The 19095-nt window shown below is 51.8% G+C and overlaps 1 protein-coding gene across 1 annotated transcript; it reads left to right on the top strand.

Moving 5' to 3' along the window:
- Positions 1 to 1066: 1066 nt before the first annotated feature.
- Positions 1067 to 13613, top strand: Tbata (thymus, brain and testes associated). Its single transcript, XM_052743937.1, has 9 exons — positions 1067 to 1128; positions 2380 to 2609; positions 5077 to 5232; positions 6023 to 6096; positions 8284 to 8460; positions 10263 to 10344; positions 11090 to 11231; positions 12514 to 12566; positions 13528 to 13613. The coding sequence occupies exons 1-9, from the start codon at positions 1082 to 1084 to the stop codon at positions 13611 to 13613; spliced, it is 1047 nt and encodes a 348-aa protein (XP_052599897.1). The 5' UTR covers positions 1067 to 1081.
- Positions 13614 to 19095: the final 5482 nt, after the last annotated feature.

Below are 19095 nucleotides of genomic sequence, written 5' to 3'. Positions count from 1 at the left end.
GAAAAATGGTATGTACAGGTGTGCGTGTGCGTGTGCGTGTGCGTGTGTGTGTGTGTAGAAGCCATTAGCAGCCTCCTCCACTTGTAGGCGTTGGTTGGTTTCTTCTTCCATCGCGTGGGTTGCAGGGATTAAACTCAGGCTTGGTGACACTTGCCTCAACCTGTTGGGCCATCTCGCTGGCCCGGTGAACTTTGACTTTTCAAAAGTATTTCCAAGCTGGCGTGGTGTGTGTGTGTGTGTGTGTGTGTGTGTGTGTGTGTGTGTGTGTGTGTGTATGTGTGTGTGGGACGCCTTTCATTCCAGCACTCTGGAGTCAGAGGCAGATGGATCAAACTCGCTCTCTGTGAGTTTGAGGCCAAGGCTGGCCTGGTCTACATGTCGAGTTCTAGGCCAACTAGGGCTACAGTAGTGAGACCCTGTATCAGTGCTTCTCAACCTTCCTAATGCTGCAGCCTTTAATACAGACCCTCATGATGTGGTGACCCCCCCCCAACCATAAAATTATTTTGTTGCTACTTCAGAACTGTAATTTTGCTACTATTATAAATCGTATGTAGATATCTGATATGCAACCCCTGCGAAAGGGCCCTTTGACCCCCAAAGGGGTTGTGACCCACAGGTTGGAACCATTGCCCTATATCGTTTTTCTAAACCATGTTAAGCACTATGTTTAAGATTTATCCGTGCTATGTCACCAGGGTTCATTGCTTCTCACAGCAATCTAAAAGCTCCATGGTCTGAATGTAGCCCAGGCTTACTCATGTTTCCAGATATATGTGATGTCATTGGGGTTTTTTTTTTGTCCGTTGTCCCCGCCCCCCCCCCCCCCCCCCGTGCCCCCGCTGCTTTGGACCCTCTGAATAGCACTGCTCTCACAGACAAACCATGCTGCACAGCTGTAGGAGCTTTTCTTACGTCTGGGAGAGAAACTACTGGGTTTTACCATATGCTGTCGCCTCCTCCCCCTCAGATTGCCTGTTCCAGTTTATGCACCCACCACCAGGCCACCAGAGCTGTGCCATCCACCGAGGACACTGGCATTAGGATTCGAGCCTTTATATCTCTCATTGCAACCCCTGTGATGAACACGGAGGTGAAAACCCAGTTGGCTGAGCATCTACTAGAGAGGTGAGGCCTGAATGCCCACGGGGCCAGAAAGGTGTGGGGGAGGGGCGCCCAAAGGGAGATGAGGCAGGATAGAAGACAAAGGTAGCTTGGAGGAACTTGGTAAACTGGGGTCCAAGTTCCAGGAAAGCCCCCCCCCCCCCCCCCCCCCCCCCCGCACCTTGGAATGCCATGCACAGGACTCTGAAATGCGTGCTAGGAGGCGGACTGCTGGAAGCACAGGTGCTCAGAGTTTCCAGTGACTTCCTGATTTGGGGGTCGAGGAGTCTTCTAACTACCATTTCAGAGAAGTTTGCTTTATTTCCTTAAATCCCAGATGGCCTAGAGCTGAAAGGAGACTGGAACAGGATACTCAGGGGGCCTCGCAGCAACATCCTCCCAGGAATCAGGGGAGGCATGCCTTGCTTAGTGTATTCCCAGCCCACCTCCACTGGACCAAGGGACCTCCCTGCAGCCAGGGCCATCAGGAGAGGGAAGTGCAGAAAGCCACCAGGCAGGTGGTGCAGCAGGCCCTCCTGGGATTTCTTTGGATCTAGGCTGACCTCCTCCTCTCCTTCAGGGACAGGACATCCTCTGATCCTGGAGGTGGGGAGGGGTGCTGGGAACCTGAGACAGCTGGTCTCCAGCCTAGGCCAACAAGACAGGAGCTGGACGCTTCCCTCTCTGCGTCTGTGGTATCAGCTCCGCGTCTTCTGGGAGGGACCACATGGTGACAGGACTCGCTGGGACTGCCCTGGCCTTGGCTCTAGTTCTGACCCCTGGGGGCTGAGTCTAAGATAAGAATGGAACAGGGGAGGGTGACAGCCTGAAGCTGGCTTCTTGGGGTTGTCAAAATTTTAGATTGGGGAGAGGCCTCTAATAGGGCCAGCCTCTGTTCCCAGAGCATATATATCTAAGGGGCTTTTTGTTCATCCTAGGGGTGTGGTGACTAGGTGGGTCTGAGGCTTCTCTTTCTGGTTTTAGATGTGGTCTCAGGAAGAAAGCAGGGATCCTGGGAGGTTCCATCTGCTCTCTGACAGATGAACCCCAGCTCCCTACCAAGGCATCTTAGGAAGACAGAGGCTCACTGGGACTGGATGGCATCACTGGGGAAGGATTCTGGGGGAACCAAGCTTTGGGGGCCATAGGATGGTGCGGGTGCCATGAAGGCAGATTTCGGCCTCTGGGACTTGGGCTCCATGATAGGCACTTGAGTCCTGAGGCCTGGTGAGCCAGAGGAAACACCGTTCAGCTCTCTTTAACCATCCCTTTCAGTCCAAAGCCAGAGCCTGAGAAGAAGCCAGAGCACTTTTCAAGGAGCCACGGGGATGCTGGGTTCCAGAAAGAGCCTATGGTCCCAGGCATCGTGGATTTTGAGTTGATCCAAGAGGAGCTGAAGATCCCTAAGCCCCAAACACCCAGTGCCTATCGCTTTGGACGCCTCAGCCACCATTCCTTCTTCTCTCGACACCACCCCCAACCACAGCGTGTGACGCACATCCCAGGTAGGGCCAAGTGGGCAGGATCTGGCTCTAGGGCCCTGCAGAAGTGGGTATCCCTAATTGGTCACGAGATCTGGTATAGAGGCATGCATTCTTACCCCATTTCCAGGCAGAGCCTAGAGAGCATGGGGCCTGGCGGGCATCTCAAGGGCTGGGGGCTAGGAGAAATATGGAGGCTGCGGGGGGGGGGGGGGCACATCAGAGGTTCCCTCCAGAATCCCCTTCCCTCTGAGTCAGAGAAACCACCTCATAACTATGCTCTGACCTCCAACTCATGCTGCTCTGTCCCTTTGGCCACCCACCCACCCATCTGCAGCATTTACAGGGTGTGAGCTAGAGGATGACACTTGTCTGGACTCCAAGGACATGAGGATAGACAGAACAGACTACTGTCCCTGCTGTCCTGGAACTGACACCCGGCTAGCTGGGAAGGAGGAGACATAGACTAGATGTCACTGTTAGGTGGCAGAGAGGAGATGGCCACTTTGAAAAGGTCTGTCACCAGAGTCCTAGTCAATGGCGTGATACTGAGAAAGACTAAAGGGAGTAAGGGGGGAGCCATGAGCACAAATCAACCCAGCACTAGAATGTCCTGCAGACGGACACAAGGGCCCTGGCTCTGTTGGAGGTACAGCAGGAGAGCTCCTGGGGTGTCTGCAGCAGGGTCAGAAGTGGAAAGGAAGAGACAGACAGTTTCAGAGAGGCACTAGAGCTGGATCAGGTGGACCCTGCAGGCCATTGGTACTGTCTGAAGGCACCTCAGCCTGACACGGTGTGTACCCCGATAACCCTGGCATTTGCAATGCAGAGGCAGAAGGATCGCCACAAGTTTAAGGCCACCCTGGTCTACCTAAGAGGTCCTGCCTAGCCTGAGCCACCTAGTGAGATTCTGTCTAACATTCATGGTAGTAATCACTTCACTGAATCAAGTGGGGCCATGGGGAGGGTGATAGCACAGAAGTGACCATCAGAGGTATTTGAGCAAGGTCCTGCTGGCCTCGATGGAAGTTGAACCATTAAGAAGTAGAAGATTCTACAGCTCTAGTCTAGAGGTACAGGTCTAGGACTTGACCACCGACTGAAGGTGGAGTATAGGGCAGAGAGAGGCATGGACGCCATTCCTTAATGGTCAGCTTGAGCAGCTAGAGAACCAGAGTTCCAAGAAGCCATCAAGGGTCAGTGGAGGAGGGGATAGAGGTGGGGAGGAGCCTCGGGTGGAGGAAACAGCCAGGAGCAAGTTGGGGAGATATCACTGTGAGAGGCGCTTGAGAAGAAACAACGCACTGTGAAGACACGAGAGCAGAGCTCTGGATTAAGAGGTTGAGAAGATTAGGACACATTAGAGAAGATGAGGAGAAGCCAAAGAGCCTGGAGAAGCCAGTAGAGTGGGGGTCCTGGGACCAAAGCAGCAAAGGCCTAGCCAAGCATGGTGGCCTACGCTTGCAATCTGAGCATTGGAGAAGCGGAGACAGGAGGATCCCTAGTGCTCAGGGACCAGCCATCCTAGCAAAATGGGTGAGCTGCTGGCCAATGAAGACTCTATCTCAGCTAAAACAAGGTCGATGGTGCCTGGGGAACATCAGCCAAGGTTGTTATCTGGCCTCACCTGCACACACATGAACATGCATGGGTAGACACACAGACATAGATACACAGACAGACAGACAGACAGACACACACACACACACACAGGTGCGCACACGTGTGTCTTGGCTTTGTGTGTATATGTGTGTATGCGCATTCACGTCTATGAGTGTGCATGTACCTATGCCAAGGTACGTGTGTGGAGGTCAGAGGACAGCCTCAGGGGCCAGTCTTTGCCTTCCACCTGTTTGATACAGAGTATCTTTGTTTTTCCTCTATCTATACCAGGCTAGCTGGCCAGCAAGCTTCCTGGATACCCTCTCTCTACCTCCCAAAATCTCCCCATACACTAGATTACAGATGCTCACACTGCTCATCTGACTTTTATGTGGGTCCTGGGGATTCAAACTCAGATCCTCACATTTGCATGGCCTGAGATTTTACTCACTAAGCCATCTTAAAAAACAACAACAACAACAACATGAGTCTAGGTATTGAACTCAAATCCTCTTGTTTTCAAGGCAAAGCACTTACCAACTGAACTGTCTCCCTGGTCCTCACAGTCATCTTCTTTAATCCACCTACAATTCATTGACCTGCCCCAGGAAGCCAGAAGGACCTCCGGAGGTCTCATGAAGGCGTGACTCTGTCTTACCTCTGCCCAACTCACTGGTGACCCTGGGCGGGTCCTTCTCGTTCTTGTGCCCATGAGTATAGTGGCAGTGGTTGCTGGTCTAGGTTTTTGGCTCTGATGATATATGAGCTTGTGGTAACAGGAAGAGGAGGACCTGAAGGGCTCCCTGCCCCTCACCACCTCTTTCCAGCCCCCCGGAGCTCCTGGGTGTCTCCCAGGCCTCCCAAACCACAGATCTCATCTTCTCCGCAGATTTCACCGGGAAGCCTGTCTGCGTGGTCAGGGACGGGTTCTCTTTGGCACCCTTGACTCAGTCTGCGCTCTTATCCGGTTGTCTGATGGGGATGCCCACCATCTCTGACCCCATTGGGGACCCACAGTCCAATCGGAACCCCCAGCTTTCTTCTGGTGGGTACTTTGGCCACACCCTTCTACCTGGGGGCTCATAACCTCTCCTCCCAAAGCGTGTGGTTGGGCAGGGGCCTGAGAAGGAAAGGTCCAATGCTCTTCAATTGGGGTTCCCCCTTTCCCCTCATTTCCGGGACCAATCTTATGTGTTATTCCCCAGACCCTAACCCTCAAAAGGTGCACATGCTTGGATTGTAACAAAGAGCAGGAGTCAGCTGATTTCGGACATAGTCGTGTGACTTGGAGCTAGAGATGAGAGTGACATGTACACTCAGGCAGTAGTTTATCAGGACCTCCAGCTGCAGTGGAGGAGGGGCTTTGGAGGTCAAGCCCTGCTTTTCTGCTGCTAGGGTTTGGGAGAGTCAGGAGAATGGGGTGTGGTAGAAATCCTGTCAGACAGGGTAACAGCCAGTGAAGGGCAGAGACGTTTGAGGGCTGGCTGTGGAACACTATACCTGTCTAGAGAGTGGTTCACCGTCTTAATAACAGGTTTGGCATCTTTCCGGAATCTCAGTGTTGGCTCCAGGCATCTAAAAGGGAAGAGAAGCCAGATCAAACCATTTGCATTTAGACCCAGTAGCCTAATGTCCTCCAGCATCCCCCAGAGGGGACTCAGGGAGACTGTCAACATCAGCAACCCTTTTCCCATGTGGTTTCTAATGCTTCTCCCGGGGCAGAAAGGCTTGCAAAATGGAGGGGGCACTTCTGCCTAGAACCTTTCCCTCCATCCCAGTCCTGGCGACACAGAGAGGGCAAACAGGGCCTCCAAGATCTTGTCCTGTCCTCTCAGACACCTGGCGGAAGAATCTAAAGGACCTAGCTTCCCGAGCATTTACTAAGGAGATCGAGCCAAGGACCAATGAGGCTGGTGCCGAGCAAAGGAGCGAGCCTGGAAAGAAAGCCTTCGTGAGTCCTTCCAAAGCTCTGCTGTGGGCATGGGCGGGGGGGGGGGCTCCTCAGGGAGGGCAGTGACAGTGAAGGCCAGAGAAACACAAAATCACACCCAGCAGAGAAATCCAAGACGGGTCCCCCAGAAGCACCCTCTAGGGTCATCCATAGCGGCTTATGGGGAAGACGTCTGAGCAGAGGCCCTCTGGCCCACTTTAGGACATGTTTAAAGAACAGAGCCTGGAGCACAGGGTAGAAGTGGGTAGTGATGGAGAGGCGAGGAGGAGGCAGACTTTGAATGGGGGGAGGAAGAATTTCTTCCTGACTTCCCCACACAGGTTAGCATCCAACCTCATCGGGAGTGGAGAATCGTTAGAGGTTTTCAGACAGAATGGGGATGAGCTCCCAGGTGCCCTTCAGGGACAAAGTGGTAAAGGCAGGGGGTCTGGGGACAGACCTTTGTAATGGGGTAATCCAGGTATAGAGGTAGGGACATGGCTTCCGGTCCCGTTTGCTCATTAGAGTGCTCAGGATAACTCAGCTAAGTGTCCAGGGCTTGTTTTCTTTAAAATGTAAGGGTAAATGGCTGTGGTGATGACATCTCTAATCTCAGCATTAGGGAGACAGAGGCAGGAGGATGACTGCAAGTTTAGGGCTAGCCTGCTTCACACAGCAAGTTCCAGGCCTGTCAGTGCTGCTTACTGAGGTTTTCTCTCAAACCAAATAAAAGCAAAGGAAAAACAAAACAAAACCAAACCACCACCACCCCCCAAAAAACCCAGTGGAAGTACATGCTTTAGCTAGAATTACATGGACAGGAGACTCTAAGCCTGCCCTGTCCCCAGAGATTTCCCAAGGCAGAGAAAGGGTGTCAAGGGCTGGGAAGGCGGCTCATTCAGAAAGCACTTGACAAAGAAAGAAATGGAAAGAGGGAGAGAGAGAGAGAGAGAGAGAGAGAGAGAGAGAGAGAGAGAGAGAGAGAGAGAGGAAGAAGAAGAGGAGGAGGAGGAGGAGGAAGAGGAGGAGGAGGAGGGAGGAGGAGGAAGGAGGAGGAAGAAGGAGGAGGAGGACCAAAGGAAGGAAGGAAGGAGAGAGAGAGAGAGAGAGAGGAAGAAGAAGAGGAGGAGGAGGAGGAAGGGGAGGAGGAGGAAGAAGGAGGAGGAGGACCAAAGGAAGGAAGGAAGGAGAGAGAGAGAGAGAGAGAGAGAGAGAGAGAGAGAGAGAGAGAGAGAGAAAGAAAGAGAGAGAGAGAAAGAAAAGCACTTACCTTATAAGCATGGCGGAGCACACACTTACACTTAATCTCTCGGGAGACAGAGGTGCTCAAATCTGTGAGTTTGTGAGTTTGAAACCAGCCTGGTCTACATAGTGAGTTATAACACAGCCAGGTCTATGTAGAGAGCACTTGCCTTATAAGTCTGAAGACCTGAGTTCACTCCTCAAAACCCACATTTAAAAAAGCCTGAAGGTGAGGGTATGCTGGAGAGATGGCTCTCCAGCCAGTTAAGAGTGCTGTCTGCTCTTACCGAGGATCCTGCTTCAGTTTCCAGCATGCACACACGGTGGCTCACAACCATTTGTAATTCCAGTTCCAGGGCATCCACAGAGGATGCGGCACACACGTGGGGCACATCCATGCATGCAGGCAAACACTCCTAAATAAATCTTAAAAAAAAAAAAAAAAAAAAAAGGATGAGGAATGACTCTTGAGGTTGACCTCTGACCTCTCTGCACACACATGCACACTTGAGCACACATGTGCACTTGTATACACATGAAAATGCAAAAACACATGCACACACATGCACAGAGGCAGGGCACGGAGAATAAAGGATGCTAAGCTGTGAGGAACAGACCTCAGACATAGGAGCAGTGGAGGTAGGAATCAGGGTCGACACAGGGGCCTTGGCACAGGACACTACTCCCATACCTCTGATGTTTGGAAGAGGATCTGCCCTGGGATGCTGAGTTAGGATGCAGGAGGAGCCAGGGCCAATGAAGGAGGACCTGGGACAGGGTGGAGCTGGCTTGATAGCATCCTAGGTCCCTGCTGGGATTTGGGGGAGGCAGCATCTGGTGTGGCCTGGCCTCTACTTCATCTCTTCCCCCTGCCTTCTCCCACTCTCACCAGCTCCTAGACTGTCTTTATCACCTTCCTTCCAGCAGAAGGAAGAGCCTCCTCTGAGGGAGCAGGGGGCAAAGTACTCAGCTGAGACCGGTAGGCTTATTCCAGCTTCCTGCCAAGCCCTCAGCCGCCGTGGCCACCAGGGGCAGCGGGGCCACTCTTCTGGCAGAGATGGAGGAGTCCAAGCCTCCATTCTGCAGGACCAGGACCTGCTGGTAAGCCCCACTCTGGAGGCAGGGGCTTGCAGTGGTCTCAGCCTCTAGGTTCCCAGGCCTTCCAGCCAGCCTTCTGGCCTGCCTTAGGGTGGCTTCTCCAGAGACACTGCCCCCTAAGACTGTAAGACCACCAAGACCATGCATGCCCCAGGAGTCAGTGTCCTGGGCTCTGAGCTTCTCTGCCTCTAGACAGACCTGTTATCATCCTGACCCTCTCTGCGTAAGTCTTCCCTCATGGGTCATTGGGCAATTTGGGAGCATGTGTATGTTACCACTGCATTACCACCGAAGCGCCTTTCCAGTGTCAACATCCACTGTTCTGAGAAAGCTGCATGCGGGACCGAGAAGCTGGGAGGGACGGGCCTGCCAGAGCATTCTCAATCCACAGCCTGCAAGGCTAGCCTGGACTCGGCTTCCTGTGCTCCTTTCCTCCTCAAAACTTGAAATGAGGCCCCACGGTGTGGCAGGGGATGAGGGCATTGGCGATCCCTATGAAAAAATGCATGAGTGCCCCCCAGAGCCAAAGTGTCGCCACCTCTTGCTGAACGGCATTGCTTTGGGGCCCAGACAGATCTCAGGATCCCCATTCAACAGATGAAGAGGTTTAGGCTTTTGCGGGGGGGGGTGGTGGTGGTGGTGGTGGTGATGTTCTGTGACTGGGTCCCACAATGGACGACTAGCCTAGGCGGGCTAGAATTGGTACTTTCTCCACCATAGGGCAGCCTCACCGCATCTGGAGTTAGGTTCTCAGGTCCCGTGGGGAGGGGGCCCAGGGCAGGTAAGGAGCATTGGAAGAATGGGGAAGGAAGGCCCAAAGGCCAGTTCAGGGTGGGTGCTGCAAGCAGGGAGGCTAGGGTGGGCATCTAGCAGGTACCGGCCTGAGGGAGAAGCCCAATCCAGTTCCTATTCCACCAAGGATAAGGTGGGCCTGCCAGGGTCTGATAGGCCCCTCCAGGTCCTTGGGAAGGCTGATTGGAAAGGGCTAAGGGAACCCTACTTTCCTAGGACTCCCAGAGCTCCACCTCCCACGGTGGGTCCCCCCTCCAGCCTTCCATAGCTACAGCCGCCACCTGCAACCTGGCCTAGGAAGTCCCCAGAGCACATCCAGGACACAGATGGACCATATACTGCGGCTACTTGACTGGAGGAGACAGGGGAAGCCACTGGCTGAGGAGGCAGCTAGGAGTCAAGAGTCCAGGCTACTTCACTGGATGGAGCCCCTTACTAGGCACTTGGCAGAAACAGCCCACTCTGGCCAGCAGGCTGCCTATAGCGAATCCCCTACCTCCTGGCTAACATCTCCAGATTCTTGGAGCTCCTGGGGGGGGAGGCCCGTGGGGTACCCCAAATCACCACCCAAAAGATACCAGCATGTAGGATTCGGTGCGTCTCTGAGGAGATGACTGGCCAGCTCTGATTTTGCTGTCCCAGTGAGGGGCCCTAGGTTCCAACCAGCCCAGTGGAGACTATGGGGTTGAGAGGTCTAACCGGTCTGATATCTGAGGCTTGATTCTGTCCTAAAGTCCCCCACTTGATGCCTTCCTTTCTCAAAGCCTCACATTCTTTACCTGCCCAGCAGGAATCCTAAGGACAATTGTGAGAAAAAAAGTCCCCCCCTCCTCAAAGTGTTAGGACCCATGGATGAACCTTTAGGGGGAGCCAGTTTAGCCAAGCATGTGGCCCAGAGACCCCATGTCAAGGGGAGGAGGCTGCTGTTCCCGGAGCCCACATTTGCCGGAACTTCTGTGTGCTAGAGTATGACAGGGACTCCCACTGACCCTGGCCTGTCCTCTTTCACACAGATCTTGGAACTTCTTTGTCAGATTCTACAAACAGATTCCCTACACGCTATCCAGTTCTGGCTGCTCTACGCTCCACCAAAGGGTGAGGACACCATAATGTGGCCCTCTCTATATGGGGGTGCGGTGTGCTGCCAAGATCTTGTCCTTGTTCCTGATCCCGCAGGACAGATGTCCCTCTTGGGAGTCCCAAAGCATCCCAAAGATTTCCCAGCACCACCTCATGCCCTACTTCTGCACTTCTGTGGCTCTGTTCCTCAGAGGGGACCCCTCTTTAGTACTGACCTCAGGCATAGGTGTCTGGGCGAGGAAAACAGCCAAAGACTGTCCCTAGCAGACCCAGCCCTTCCTAGCTGCTGTAGGAAACATATGCACGATGATGTGAACTCAAGAACACACAGGCTTGGCCCACAGAGCCCAAAGTGACACATCCGCTTTGGAACAGTGAGGGTAGGGGTAGAGGCTGAATCCCCCGGGACTAAGCTCACTGGAGGAAGGATGGGAGGAAGGAGGCACTGGAGGGGTGGGGGAGGAGGGTAAATCCCAGGAGATTTCCAAATGTGGCCCTGGAGTAGAGAGGAAGGGAGGTGGGAGCGGGCGGAAGGGGTCACAACCAAAGTGTATACAGGCTTTTCTGGTAGGAGAGAGTGATGTAGGGCTGAGGGCTCTGCACGCAGAGCTACAAGCACTGTGGGGGACCTTCCTTGGCATTGGGGAACCTATGAGGAAGTGTAGGATGATTAGAGGAAGCTGTCCTTCGCCAGGGTTGGGACTAGCTGCATGAGGTAGGAAAGGGGTAGGGCTGAGGACATGCCCTGTGCTGCTTTCAGAGAAAGACCTGGCGCTGGGACTTCTGCAGACAGCTTTGGCTCAGTTAATCCCCCAGCCCCTCCTCTCCCTCCCAGAAGAAAATCTCTTGAATCAACTCCAAGAGCTTCAAGAACCTCAAGAGACACAACAGACAACCTACAGGTGGGCTCCGGGCCCTTCCGTTCCCAGAACCACGCCCTGACGGTCAGCATCTGCCTTCCCTGGCTGAGTGACCCCCCATAATTCCAGCACTGCAGCATTGGGAAAGGAAGGCGGGATCCTTGAAGAACGCTAGACTAGGTGTATCAGTGTGCTTTGGAGGCAGTTGAGAGATCCTGCTTCAAGGAGTAGGGTGGAGAACATCCATGTGGGTGCAGGATCTCACACGCTTGCACAGCCAATGCCTTAAGTACTTAGCCATCTCCCCAGCCGTACGTTGAGGACTGGAAACCAAAAAGTTGAAAGGCTGAGAAAAGGCCTTCTCAGGAGGTGGGAGGCGCCCAGGCCTGGTGGCCGGGAATGAGCAGACTGTAGGGACTAAACTTTGGGGTACTGGGGCATGGTTGAGAAAGTGGCTTAGGTTTGGAGGAGGCATATTTTGGTGGGTGGTTGCTTTGTGGATCAGGCTGGCCTCAATCCTGCTTTGTATCTGAAGATGACCTTGAACTGAACCCTCTTGCCTCTGCCTCCTGAGTGCTGGGATTACAGGTGTACACCACCATATCCTGTTTAAACAGTGCTGAGGATGGAACCCAGAGCTTTACCCATGGTAGGCAAGCCTTCTACCAACTGAGCTACAACTTCATCCCTAGGACATAGGTTCTTGCTCCAGCCCTAGAGTTGGTGTTCTTTTACTTTTTGAGAGAAGAAAGGAAGACCAAGGGCTTGGGGTTCATTGGTAAAGAGTTGTCCAGGCCTTGGGTTCATTTCCTAGGCGACAACATAATAAACGTGCCAATGGAAGGGGAGCTAAACAGAGAGGCAGGCATTACTGGGTTCAGACGAGAGATCCCACGTCAGCCTCTTCACCCCTCTCTAAAGCTTCCTGCCAGAGCTGTAGGAGAAATGACACGGGTGTGTGTGAAGGGCAACAGTAGCTTACAGATCACACAAGGTAGAAGATTACTAGTCACTTGTCCAGAACCAGCTTGACAGGCAAGGGACTGTAAGAAAGGCCACAGCCCTGGCTATCCCAGACAAGAGGATCTTGGTTCCCCATGGCTACAGCAGACAAAGAATCAGAGCTGTCTGGTTCCTGCTTTGGAGGTGCAGGGAGACTGTCTGGGTCCATCTGTGGACAGTCCTGCACCAGCTCTTCAGCAGGGGGTGTCTCGCCTCTTCTGGCAGCTGGTGGTTGACCACACCGATGCCACCTCCCAACGCCTAACCAACCTACCATCTTTCGACTCGGCCTCCCAAGCCCGTCTTTTGTATTTGTTTATAGTCCATCCCTGAAGAAGACAAAGACACCACCTTTATCCAAGGCAGAAAAACCAGGTAAGAGCCCTCCAAGGGAGTTATTGATCCCATAGGGTCACGGAGGCCAACTCTGGCTGGATTCCTGCCCAAGGAAGCTGGGTCACTTCTTCATGGAGCAAACATTTATTGTATACTTACTATGTGTTGGGCTCTGGGGAGTCACGAGGGAGGAATTGGGACAAGTTCCTATGTCATCGGGGCTTACATCTTAGAGAAGAAGTGTATACAAAGGACAGAACTCACAGGAGGACAGCAAGTTAATTTCGGGGGTGGGGGTGGGCAGGGGGCACTCCTTATCCTGAGCCACAGAAGCTTCCACCTGGGAATGCCCAGGGAGAGTCTTCAAGTAGAGCTCTCCTCACCTGGTATACTGATGGAAGAACACGTTGGCCAGGGTATTTGGGCCTCTGGGTGGAGGGTAGCAGTATGAGGTAAGACAAGACAGGACCAGCCTTTTGAAGAGTGTAGGACACTCTGGAGGTTATGAGCAGGATGTGGTATGTCCCCGTGGTCACTATACACGGCATGGATGGAGGTGGTATTGGCAAGAAGGGACAAAGGATCCCAGACAGGAGCCCCCTGCAGTGGGCATAGCATCTTAGACCAGAGAGTGCGCGGGGGGGGGGGGGGGGGGGGAGGGGGGGGGAGGGGGGGGGACGGGGGGGGGGACGGGGGGTGGGGACACGGACGACGGACAGCGGAGGGCGCACAGCTGGAGGGGAGAGAATGCTTGTCAACAGTGGACAGGATTCTCCCTTGTCAGGCTGTGTGGCCCTCCCAAGGGCCCAGCAGAGTGTCTAGCGCACAGTAGGTGCTTGACTTGGGTTTGGTATCCAGATAAGAAAGGACCAGGGAGCGGTATGGCTCACAGAAGTAAGCCAGCTCGTCCGTCCCAGTTCCCTCACTGAACCGAAGGCAAAGCTGGCCTACCTCCCTATCTGCTCTCCCGTCTCTTGCCACTGCCTCTCCCATCCTCCAGAGTTTGTGGGCAAAGCCCAAGTCCTCCGCGTGCATTCCGACGAGGACTCAGAGGAGAAAACGACCAAGACAAAGGCCGAGAGCTGAGCAGCACAGCCCAGAGCATGGAGACAGACGTCTGCCTAGCTCAAAGGCAGCTTCTAAGCTTGTGAAGGGTGGGGCTCCTGTCCCACTATGTCAACACCAGCCCCTGGTCTCCAACCACACTCTACTAAATAAAGTGCTGCCTCCCCTGGATGAGGACAGTTCTACCCTCCCACAGGAGTGTCTGTGTTTAGATGCTTTACTCTAGAAGAGTAGAACGCCCTCCCATGGAGAAAGCCCGGGTACCATTCACAGTCAGCAAGGGTCTTCCCATCAATTAATGTAATCAAGATAATCTCCCACCGGCATGCTCAGAGGCCTATCTTGTGGGGGGGTGGGGTCTAGATCAGAGGTTCTCAACCTCTGGGTCATGACCCCTCTAGGAGGCCATGTATCAGATATTTACATTTTCATAACAGTAGCAAAATTACATTGATGAAGTAGCAGCGAAAGTAACTTTATGGTTGGGGGGGAGGTCACCACAACGTGGGGAATGGTATTAAGAGGTCGCAGCAGTAGGAAGGTTGAGAACCGCTGTTCTAGATCCTGTCAAACGGACAACTAACGTGAAGTATCACGACCACCATGCCTGGCTGCTGCTTTCAATATTAAAGCACCCATTCTTAAAGCCCTTAGCCAACCTGTTGGTTTATATTTTTCCCCCAGGGGCAGCATAAGTGACAGCTGTGCCCATCGCTGCCTCTCTGGCTTTATTGTCACCCAGTCACTAGTTGCTTCCACATTTACCTCACCCATCTTTGGAAAATAAGGTCAAATATAAAAGGCAAGTTATCATCTTAGCCACCCAGAAGGTGTGGTGGTTTGAGTAAGAATGGCCCCCACAGGCTCACATAGATGCTTAGGGAGTAGCACTATTTGAACGGATGAGGAGGTGTGGCCTTGTTGGAGGAAGTGTGTCACTGGGGGTGGGCTTTGAGGTTTCAGAAGCCATGCCAGGCCCAGTGTCTGTCTCTCGCCCTGCGGCCTGTGGATCCAGACATAGAACTCTCAGCTACCTCTCCAGCACCATGTCTGCCTGTGTGCCGCCATGCTTCCCACCGTGACGATGGGCTAAACTGTAAGCAAGCCCCAACTAAATGCTTTCTTTTATAAGCGTTGCTGTGGTCATGGTGTCTCTGCACAGCAACAGCACACTGACTGAGACAGAAGGGTAGTGGTCCCTCCCTTGTGGGACCATCACTCCATGCGTCGCTGAAGCTATTCCGTCTTGCAGAAGTTGAACTACTACCACCACAAAAATACCTTGGATTGTGTAATTCACAGACAAGCGAAGCTCTGGAGGTCAAAAAGCCCAAAGTCAAGGCTCGGGTAGGTTTGGGGTCTGATGAGGATCTGCCACTCTTAGATGGTATCTTCTGTATGCCATGCACAGCAGAATGGGAAGACAGTCTTTTATAAGTCTTTAGAAGGTGAGCCCTTTTGTAAGGGTGCCTATTCACTTTCTATTCACAGAGTCAGAACCCTCATGAGCCAATCCTTTCCAAAGGTCTATGTTTTCAAATTGAGCCAGGGACTCACCATTTAGCCCAAACAGGCCTTGAACTTAAAATCCTCTTGCTTCAGCCTCTCAAGTGCTGGGATTACAAAATGTGAGCCACCATACCTGGCCAAGTTCCAATTTCTTAATACTATCAGATACCCTGGGGACAGTACCTAATACTACCACTTTTCAACATATTAATTTTTTTTGTGGGGGGAGACAAACATTCAGACCATAGCACCCACAAAACAGTAAGCCCCCATTTCCCTCTTCTCAACTGCTGGAAACCACCCTCCGATTTTCTGTGTCTGAGAGTGGAACGGTTCCTAGGCGTCTACCAGAAGAACCCTCTTTGTCTCTTTGTGGCAGGTCTGTTTTGCTTGGCATAACATCTGTGAGAGTCAAACAAGTTGTGACCTGTGTCACAGTCTCCTGCCACCTGGTTTTATGGATGGAGCAGTCAAGCTCTCCAGCCCAGACTACACAGTTTCATCAAGGTCCGAGCCCCACCGAAGGTCTGTTCATAGCGCAGGGGACATAATACCATCACCCACCTTCGCTAACAGTGCCCTCCAAAATATCCACATAGGAAAAGAATCCTAGACGACACCTGCTTCAAAAATAAACCACAGCTGGCATGAAAACCCTGGCCCTATGGTGGGCCCTTCTTTAATTTCTCAAGGTGTATTGCTAAGGCGTGATTACCTGTCACTGTGGATTCTCGTTCATTTTGGTTCATGGTTCAGTCCCTGGTCAGTGGCTACCCTGCTACAGTCCTGAGAGGCAGAACGTCATGAAGACAAAATGTCATGGTGAAGAGGAGTATGGGGTAAAGAGGCTGTTCATTGCAGCCAAGAAGCAGGGAGAAGAGAGAGGAGTCTAGGACAAGATGTAGTCTCTGGGGACATGCCCCCCCGCCCCCGAATTGGGCACTTCCCTCCAACTAGTCCTCAAGTTCCCACCCCAACTCCAAAAGTTCCCATCACCTCCCAACAGCTGGAATCCATCAATGGGTTCATCTTGAGGTAGGAGCCCCTTGTAATTTAATCACTTGGAGTTGAATGGGTTCAGCTGTTTGCAGGGTGGGGGGCAACTACCTGGGATGTCCACTCCTCCTCTTCCTAGGTTTGCAGAAAGCCCAGTTCTGTCCAATCAGAGCACAGAACTGACTAACGGGGAAGACAAGCATTGGGCCAAGCATAAGCCGACCTTGGGAAGATTTTGTGCTGGCCCCTGAAGTTCACAGGATGCTGACCCCTAAACTTCACAGGATGCTGTCTATCGTTGGTCATCAGCACTCCATGGAGACAAAGTGCTGGACACACCCACTTTATGTCCTTGATTCTCCCACATTCATTCCCATACGTGAGGCATTAAAATACTAAGCGTTGCCGTGTGGTAGTGGCACAAGCCTTTAATCCCAGCACCTGGGAGGCAGAGGCAGGTGGATCTCTGAGTCTGAGACCAGGTTGGTCTACAGAGTGAGTTCCAGGACAGCCAGGACTACACAGAGAAACCCTGTCTAGAAAAAACAAACAAACAACAAAAACAAAACCCCAAGTGTTAACTTTTATGCTTATTTGTTACATAAAACCTCACCATGTTTAAGAGCACGGCTCAGAAGCATCAATAATGTTCCATCTGCTCTGGAATCTTCCTCATCCTCTCCCAGAGTGGCTCCTCTTGCAAAAACCGAACCTCTGCTGCCATGAAACAGGAACTCTCCTTCCCTCCTCCAAGGCACTCCAGCCCTTGTTCTTTGTTTTGTTTCTGAGGGTTTGGCTGCTCTGGATGCCTCATTTAGAGCACCTCTTCCTGTTAGCTTACTCCACGTAACAATGCTTTCAAGATTCATCCATGTAGCATGTCAGGGTTTCCTACCTTTTTGAAGGCTAAATAATATTCCACTGCATGGATAGATCATGTATTTGGGGTTAGTGTGTGTGTGTTGCTAGAAAAGTGCTCTACTGCTGTGGAATATTATTTTAACCAGGCAAAGATGTGTTACATTTGTTTATGTGGCAGAATACTACTTTAACTGTATAAAGGTGTGTTATATTTGTTTATGCTGCATTTTTTTAACATGTAAGGACGTGTGTTTAATTATGTAAAGATGTGTGGTATTTGTTTCACCTTGCCTGCCTAAGGCACCTGATTGGTCTAATAAAAAACTGACCGGCCATAGTTAGGCAGGAGAGGAGGTGGGGCTGGCGGGCAGAGAGAATAAATAGGAGGAGGAACCTAGGCTCAGGAGAAGAGGAGAATGAGGGAGGAAGAGAGGGACACGCCTAGAGCAAGAAGCCAGGCGGCCCCAGACACAAGAAGCAGTGAAAGTAAGATACACAGAAGGAAAGAAAAGTAAAAAGCCCTGAGGCAAAAGATAGATAAGAGAAACAGGTTAATAAGTTAAAAGAGCTAGCCAGAAATGAGCCTAAGCTAGGCTGAGCAATCATAACTAATAATTCTGTGTCATGATTTGGGAGATGGTTGGTGGCCCAGAAGAAAAAGCCTGGTACCCTCCATCACTGAGTTACATTCCCTGTCCTGCCCCTAGACCACACTGTTGGTGTATTTATTCCTTGATGCACAATGTCAGGTGGCTCCCACTTCTGCCCATTGCGTATGATGATTCTCTGGGAATAAGCATCACGGGTACAGCAATAGATTTCTGTGTCACATGTCAACAAAAGAACCTAGAACTAACCTAAAGGTATGTAATATGCTAGAGAGAAGGTTCTAGAATTGGCTTTTTTTTGTTTTGTTTTGTTTTGTTTTTCGAGACAGGGTTTCTCTGTGTAGCTTTGCGCCTTTTCCTGGAACTCACTTGGTAGCCCAGGCTGGCCTCGAACTCACAGAGATCCGCCTGGCTCTGCCTCCCGAGTGCTGGGATTAAAGGCGTGCGCCACCACCGCCCGGCTAGAATTGGAATCTTTATCACCAGAGTTCTGTTCTCAGTTCCTGACAAGCCCCTTCCTTGCTAAATATGAGCCATGCCTACCTCCCCACCATGAATTTTGTTACAACTGCTGATCGCCTATTCTAGTGTTAATATTTGTTTGCATTTATCCATTTTATTCCTTGATGTAATCCTGTTCCAAGCAATAGTCTCTCCACATCGTGGTTTTGGTGTATTGTTCATAAAAGTTTCTCCCGTACATGAAAATAAATTCTGGGGCTGGCAAGATGGCTCTGTGGGTAAGGGCCCTTGCTGCCAAGCCTAGCGGCCTGAGTTAGATTCCCGAGGACCTACATGGTAGAAGAAGAAACAGGCTCCTTGTGAGTTCTCTGACCTCCCATCACTGTGTCCTGGCACATGTCCTCAAAAACACTCTCTCTCTCTCTCTCTCTCTCTCTCTCTCTCTCTCTCTCTCTCTCTCTCTCTCTCTCTCTCTCTCACACACACACACACACACACACACACACACACACACACACACACAGTGAATAAAATGTAATAAAAGCTTTTAAAAATAAAAAACTGGGTAGGGAGGGGGAGAGGATCTGGAGGGACTTGGGAGAGGGGAAGACTATGAAATGAAAAAAAAAATAATTGTAAATTTAAAAGTCTCCCTTACTCTAAATAAACTGTCTCTCTGCATCACCGAAGTTCACCTAGTCTGCTACTAGAACATTCTGATCTTCTTGGAGAGTATTGATCGAAAGAGATGGCGAGATAGTGTTACAATGAAGACTGAAGACAGCTCTGTGGACATACATAGGAATGTTCCAGTTCCTGTTTCTCTCACCCAGTCTGCTTGCTCAACAATCAGCTCCCCACCCCCGACCCCCCAACCCCCACCCCCCACCCCCGCCCTGTTCCACATCAATAGATGAGAAAGGGACAGAGAAACATTTTCATCAATGGCAGGGAAGCCTGTCCCATAGTCTGGCCTCAAACTCAGTATGTACTACCGGAGCATGGCCTTGAACTCTCGATCCTTCTGTTTCCATTTCCTGTGTCCTGGGACTACCGGCATGCACCAC

The sequence above is a fragment of the Peromyscus californicus genome, unplaced genomic scaffold (genome assembly GCF_007827085.1).
Source record: "Peromyscus californicus insignis strain IS unplaced genomic scaffold, ASM782708v3 Scaffold_19__1_contigs__length_69161282, whole genome shotgun sequence".
NCBI lineage: Eukaryota > Metazoa > Chordata > Mammalia > Rodentia > Cricetidae > Peromyscus > Peromyscus californicus.
The sequence above is the reverse complement of the archived record's forward strand: the minus strand, read 5'-3'. Positions and strand labels throughout refer to the sequence as shown.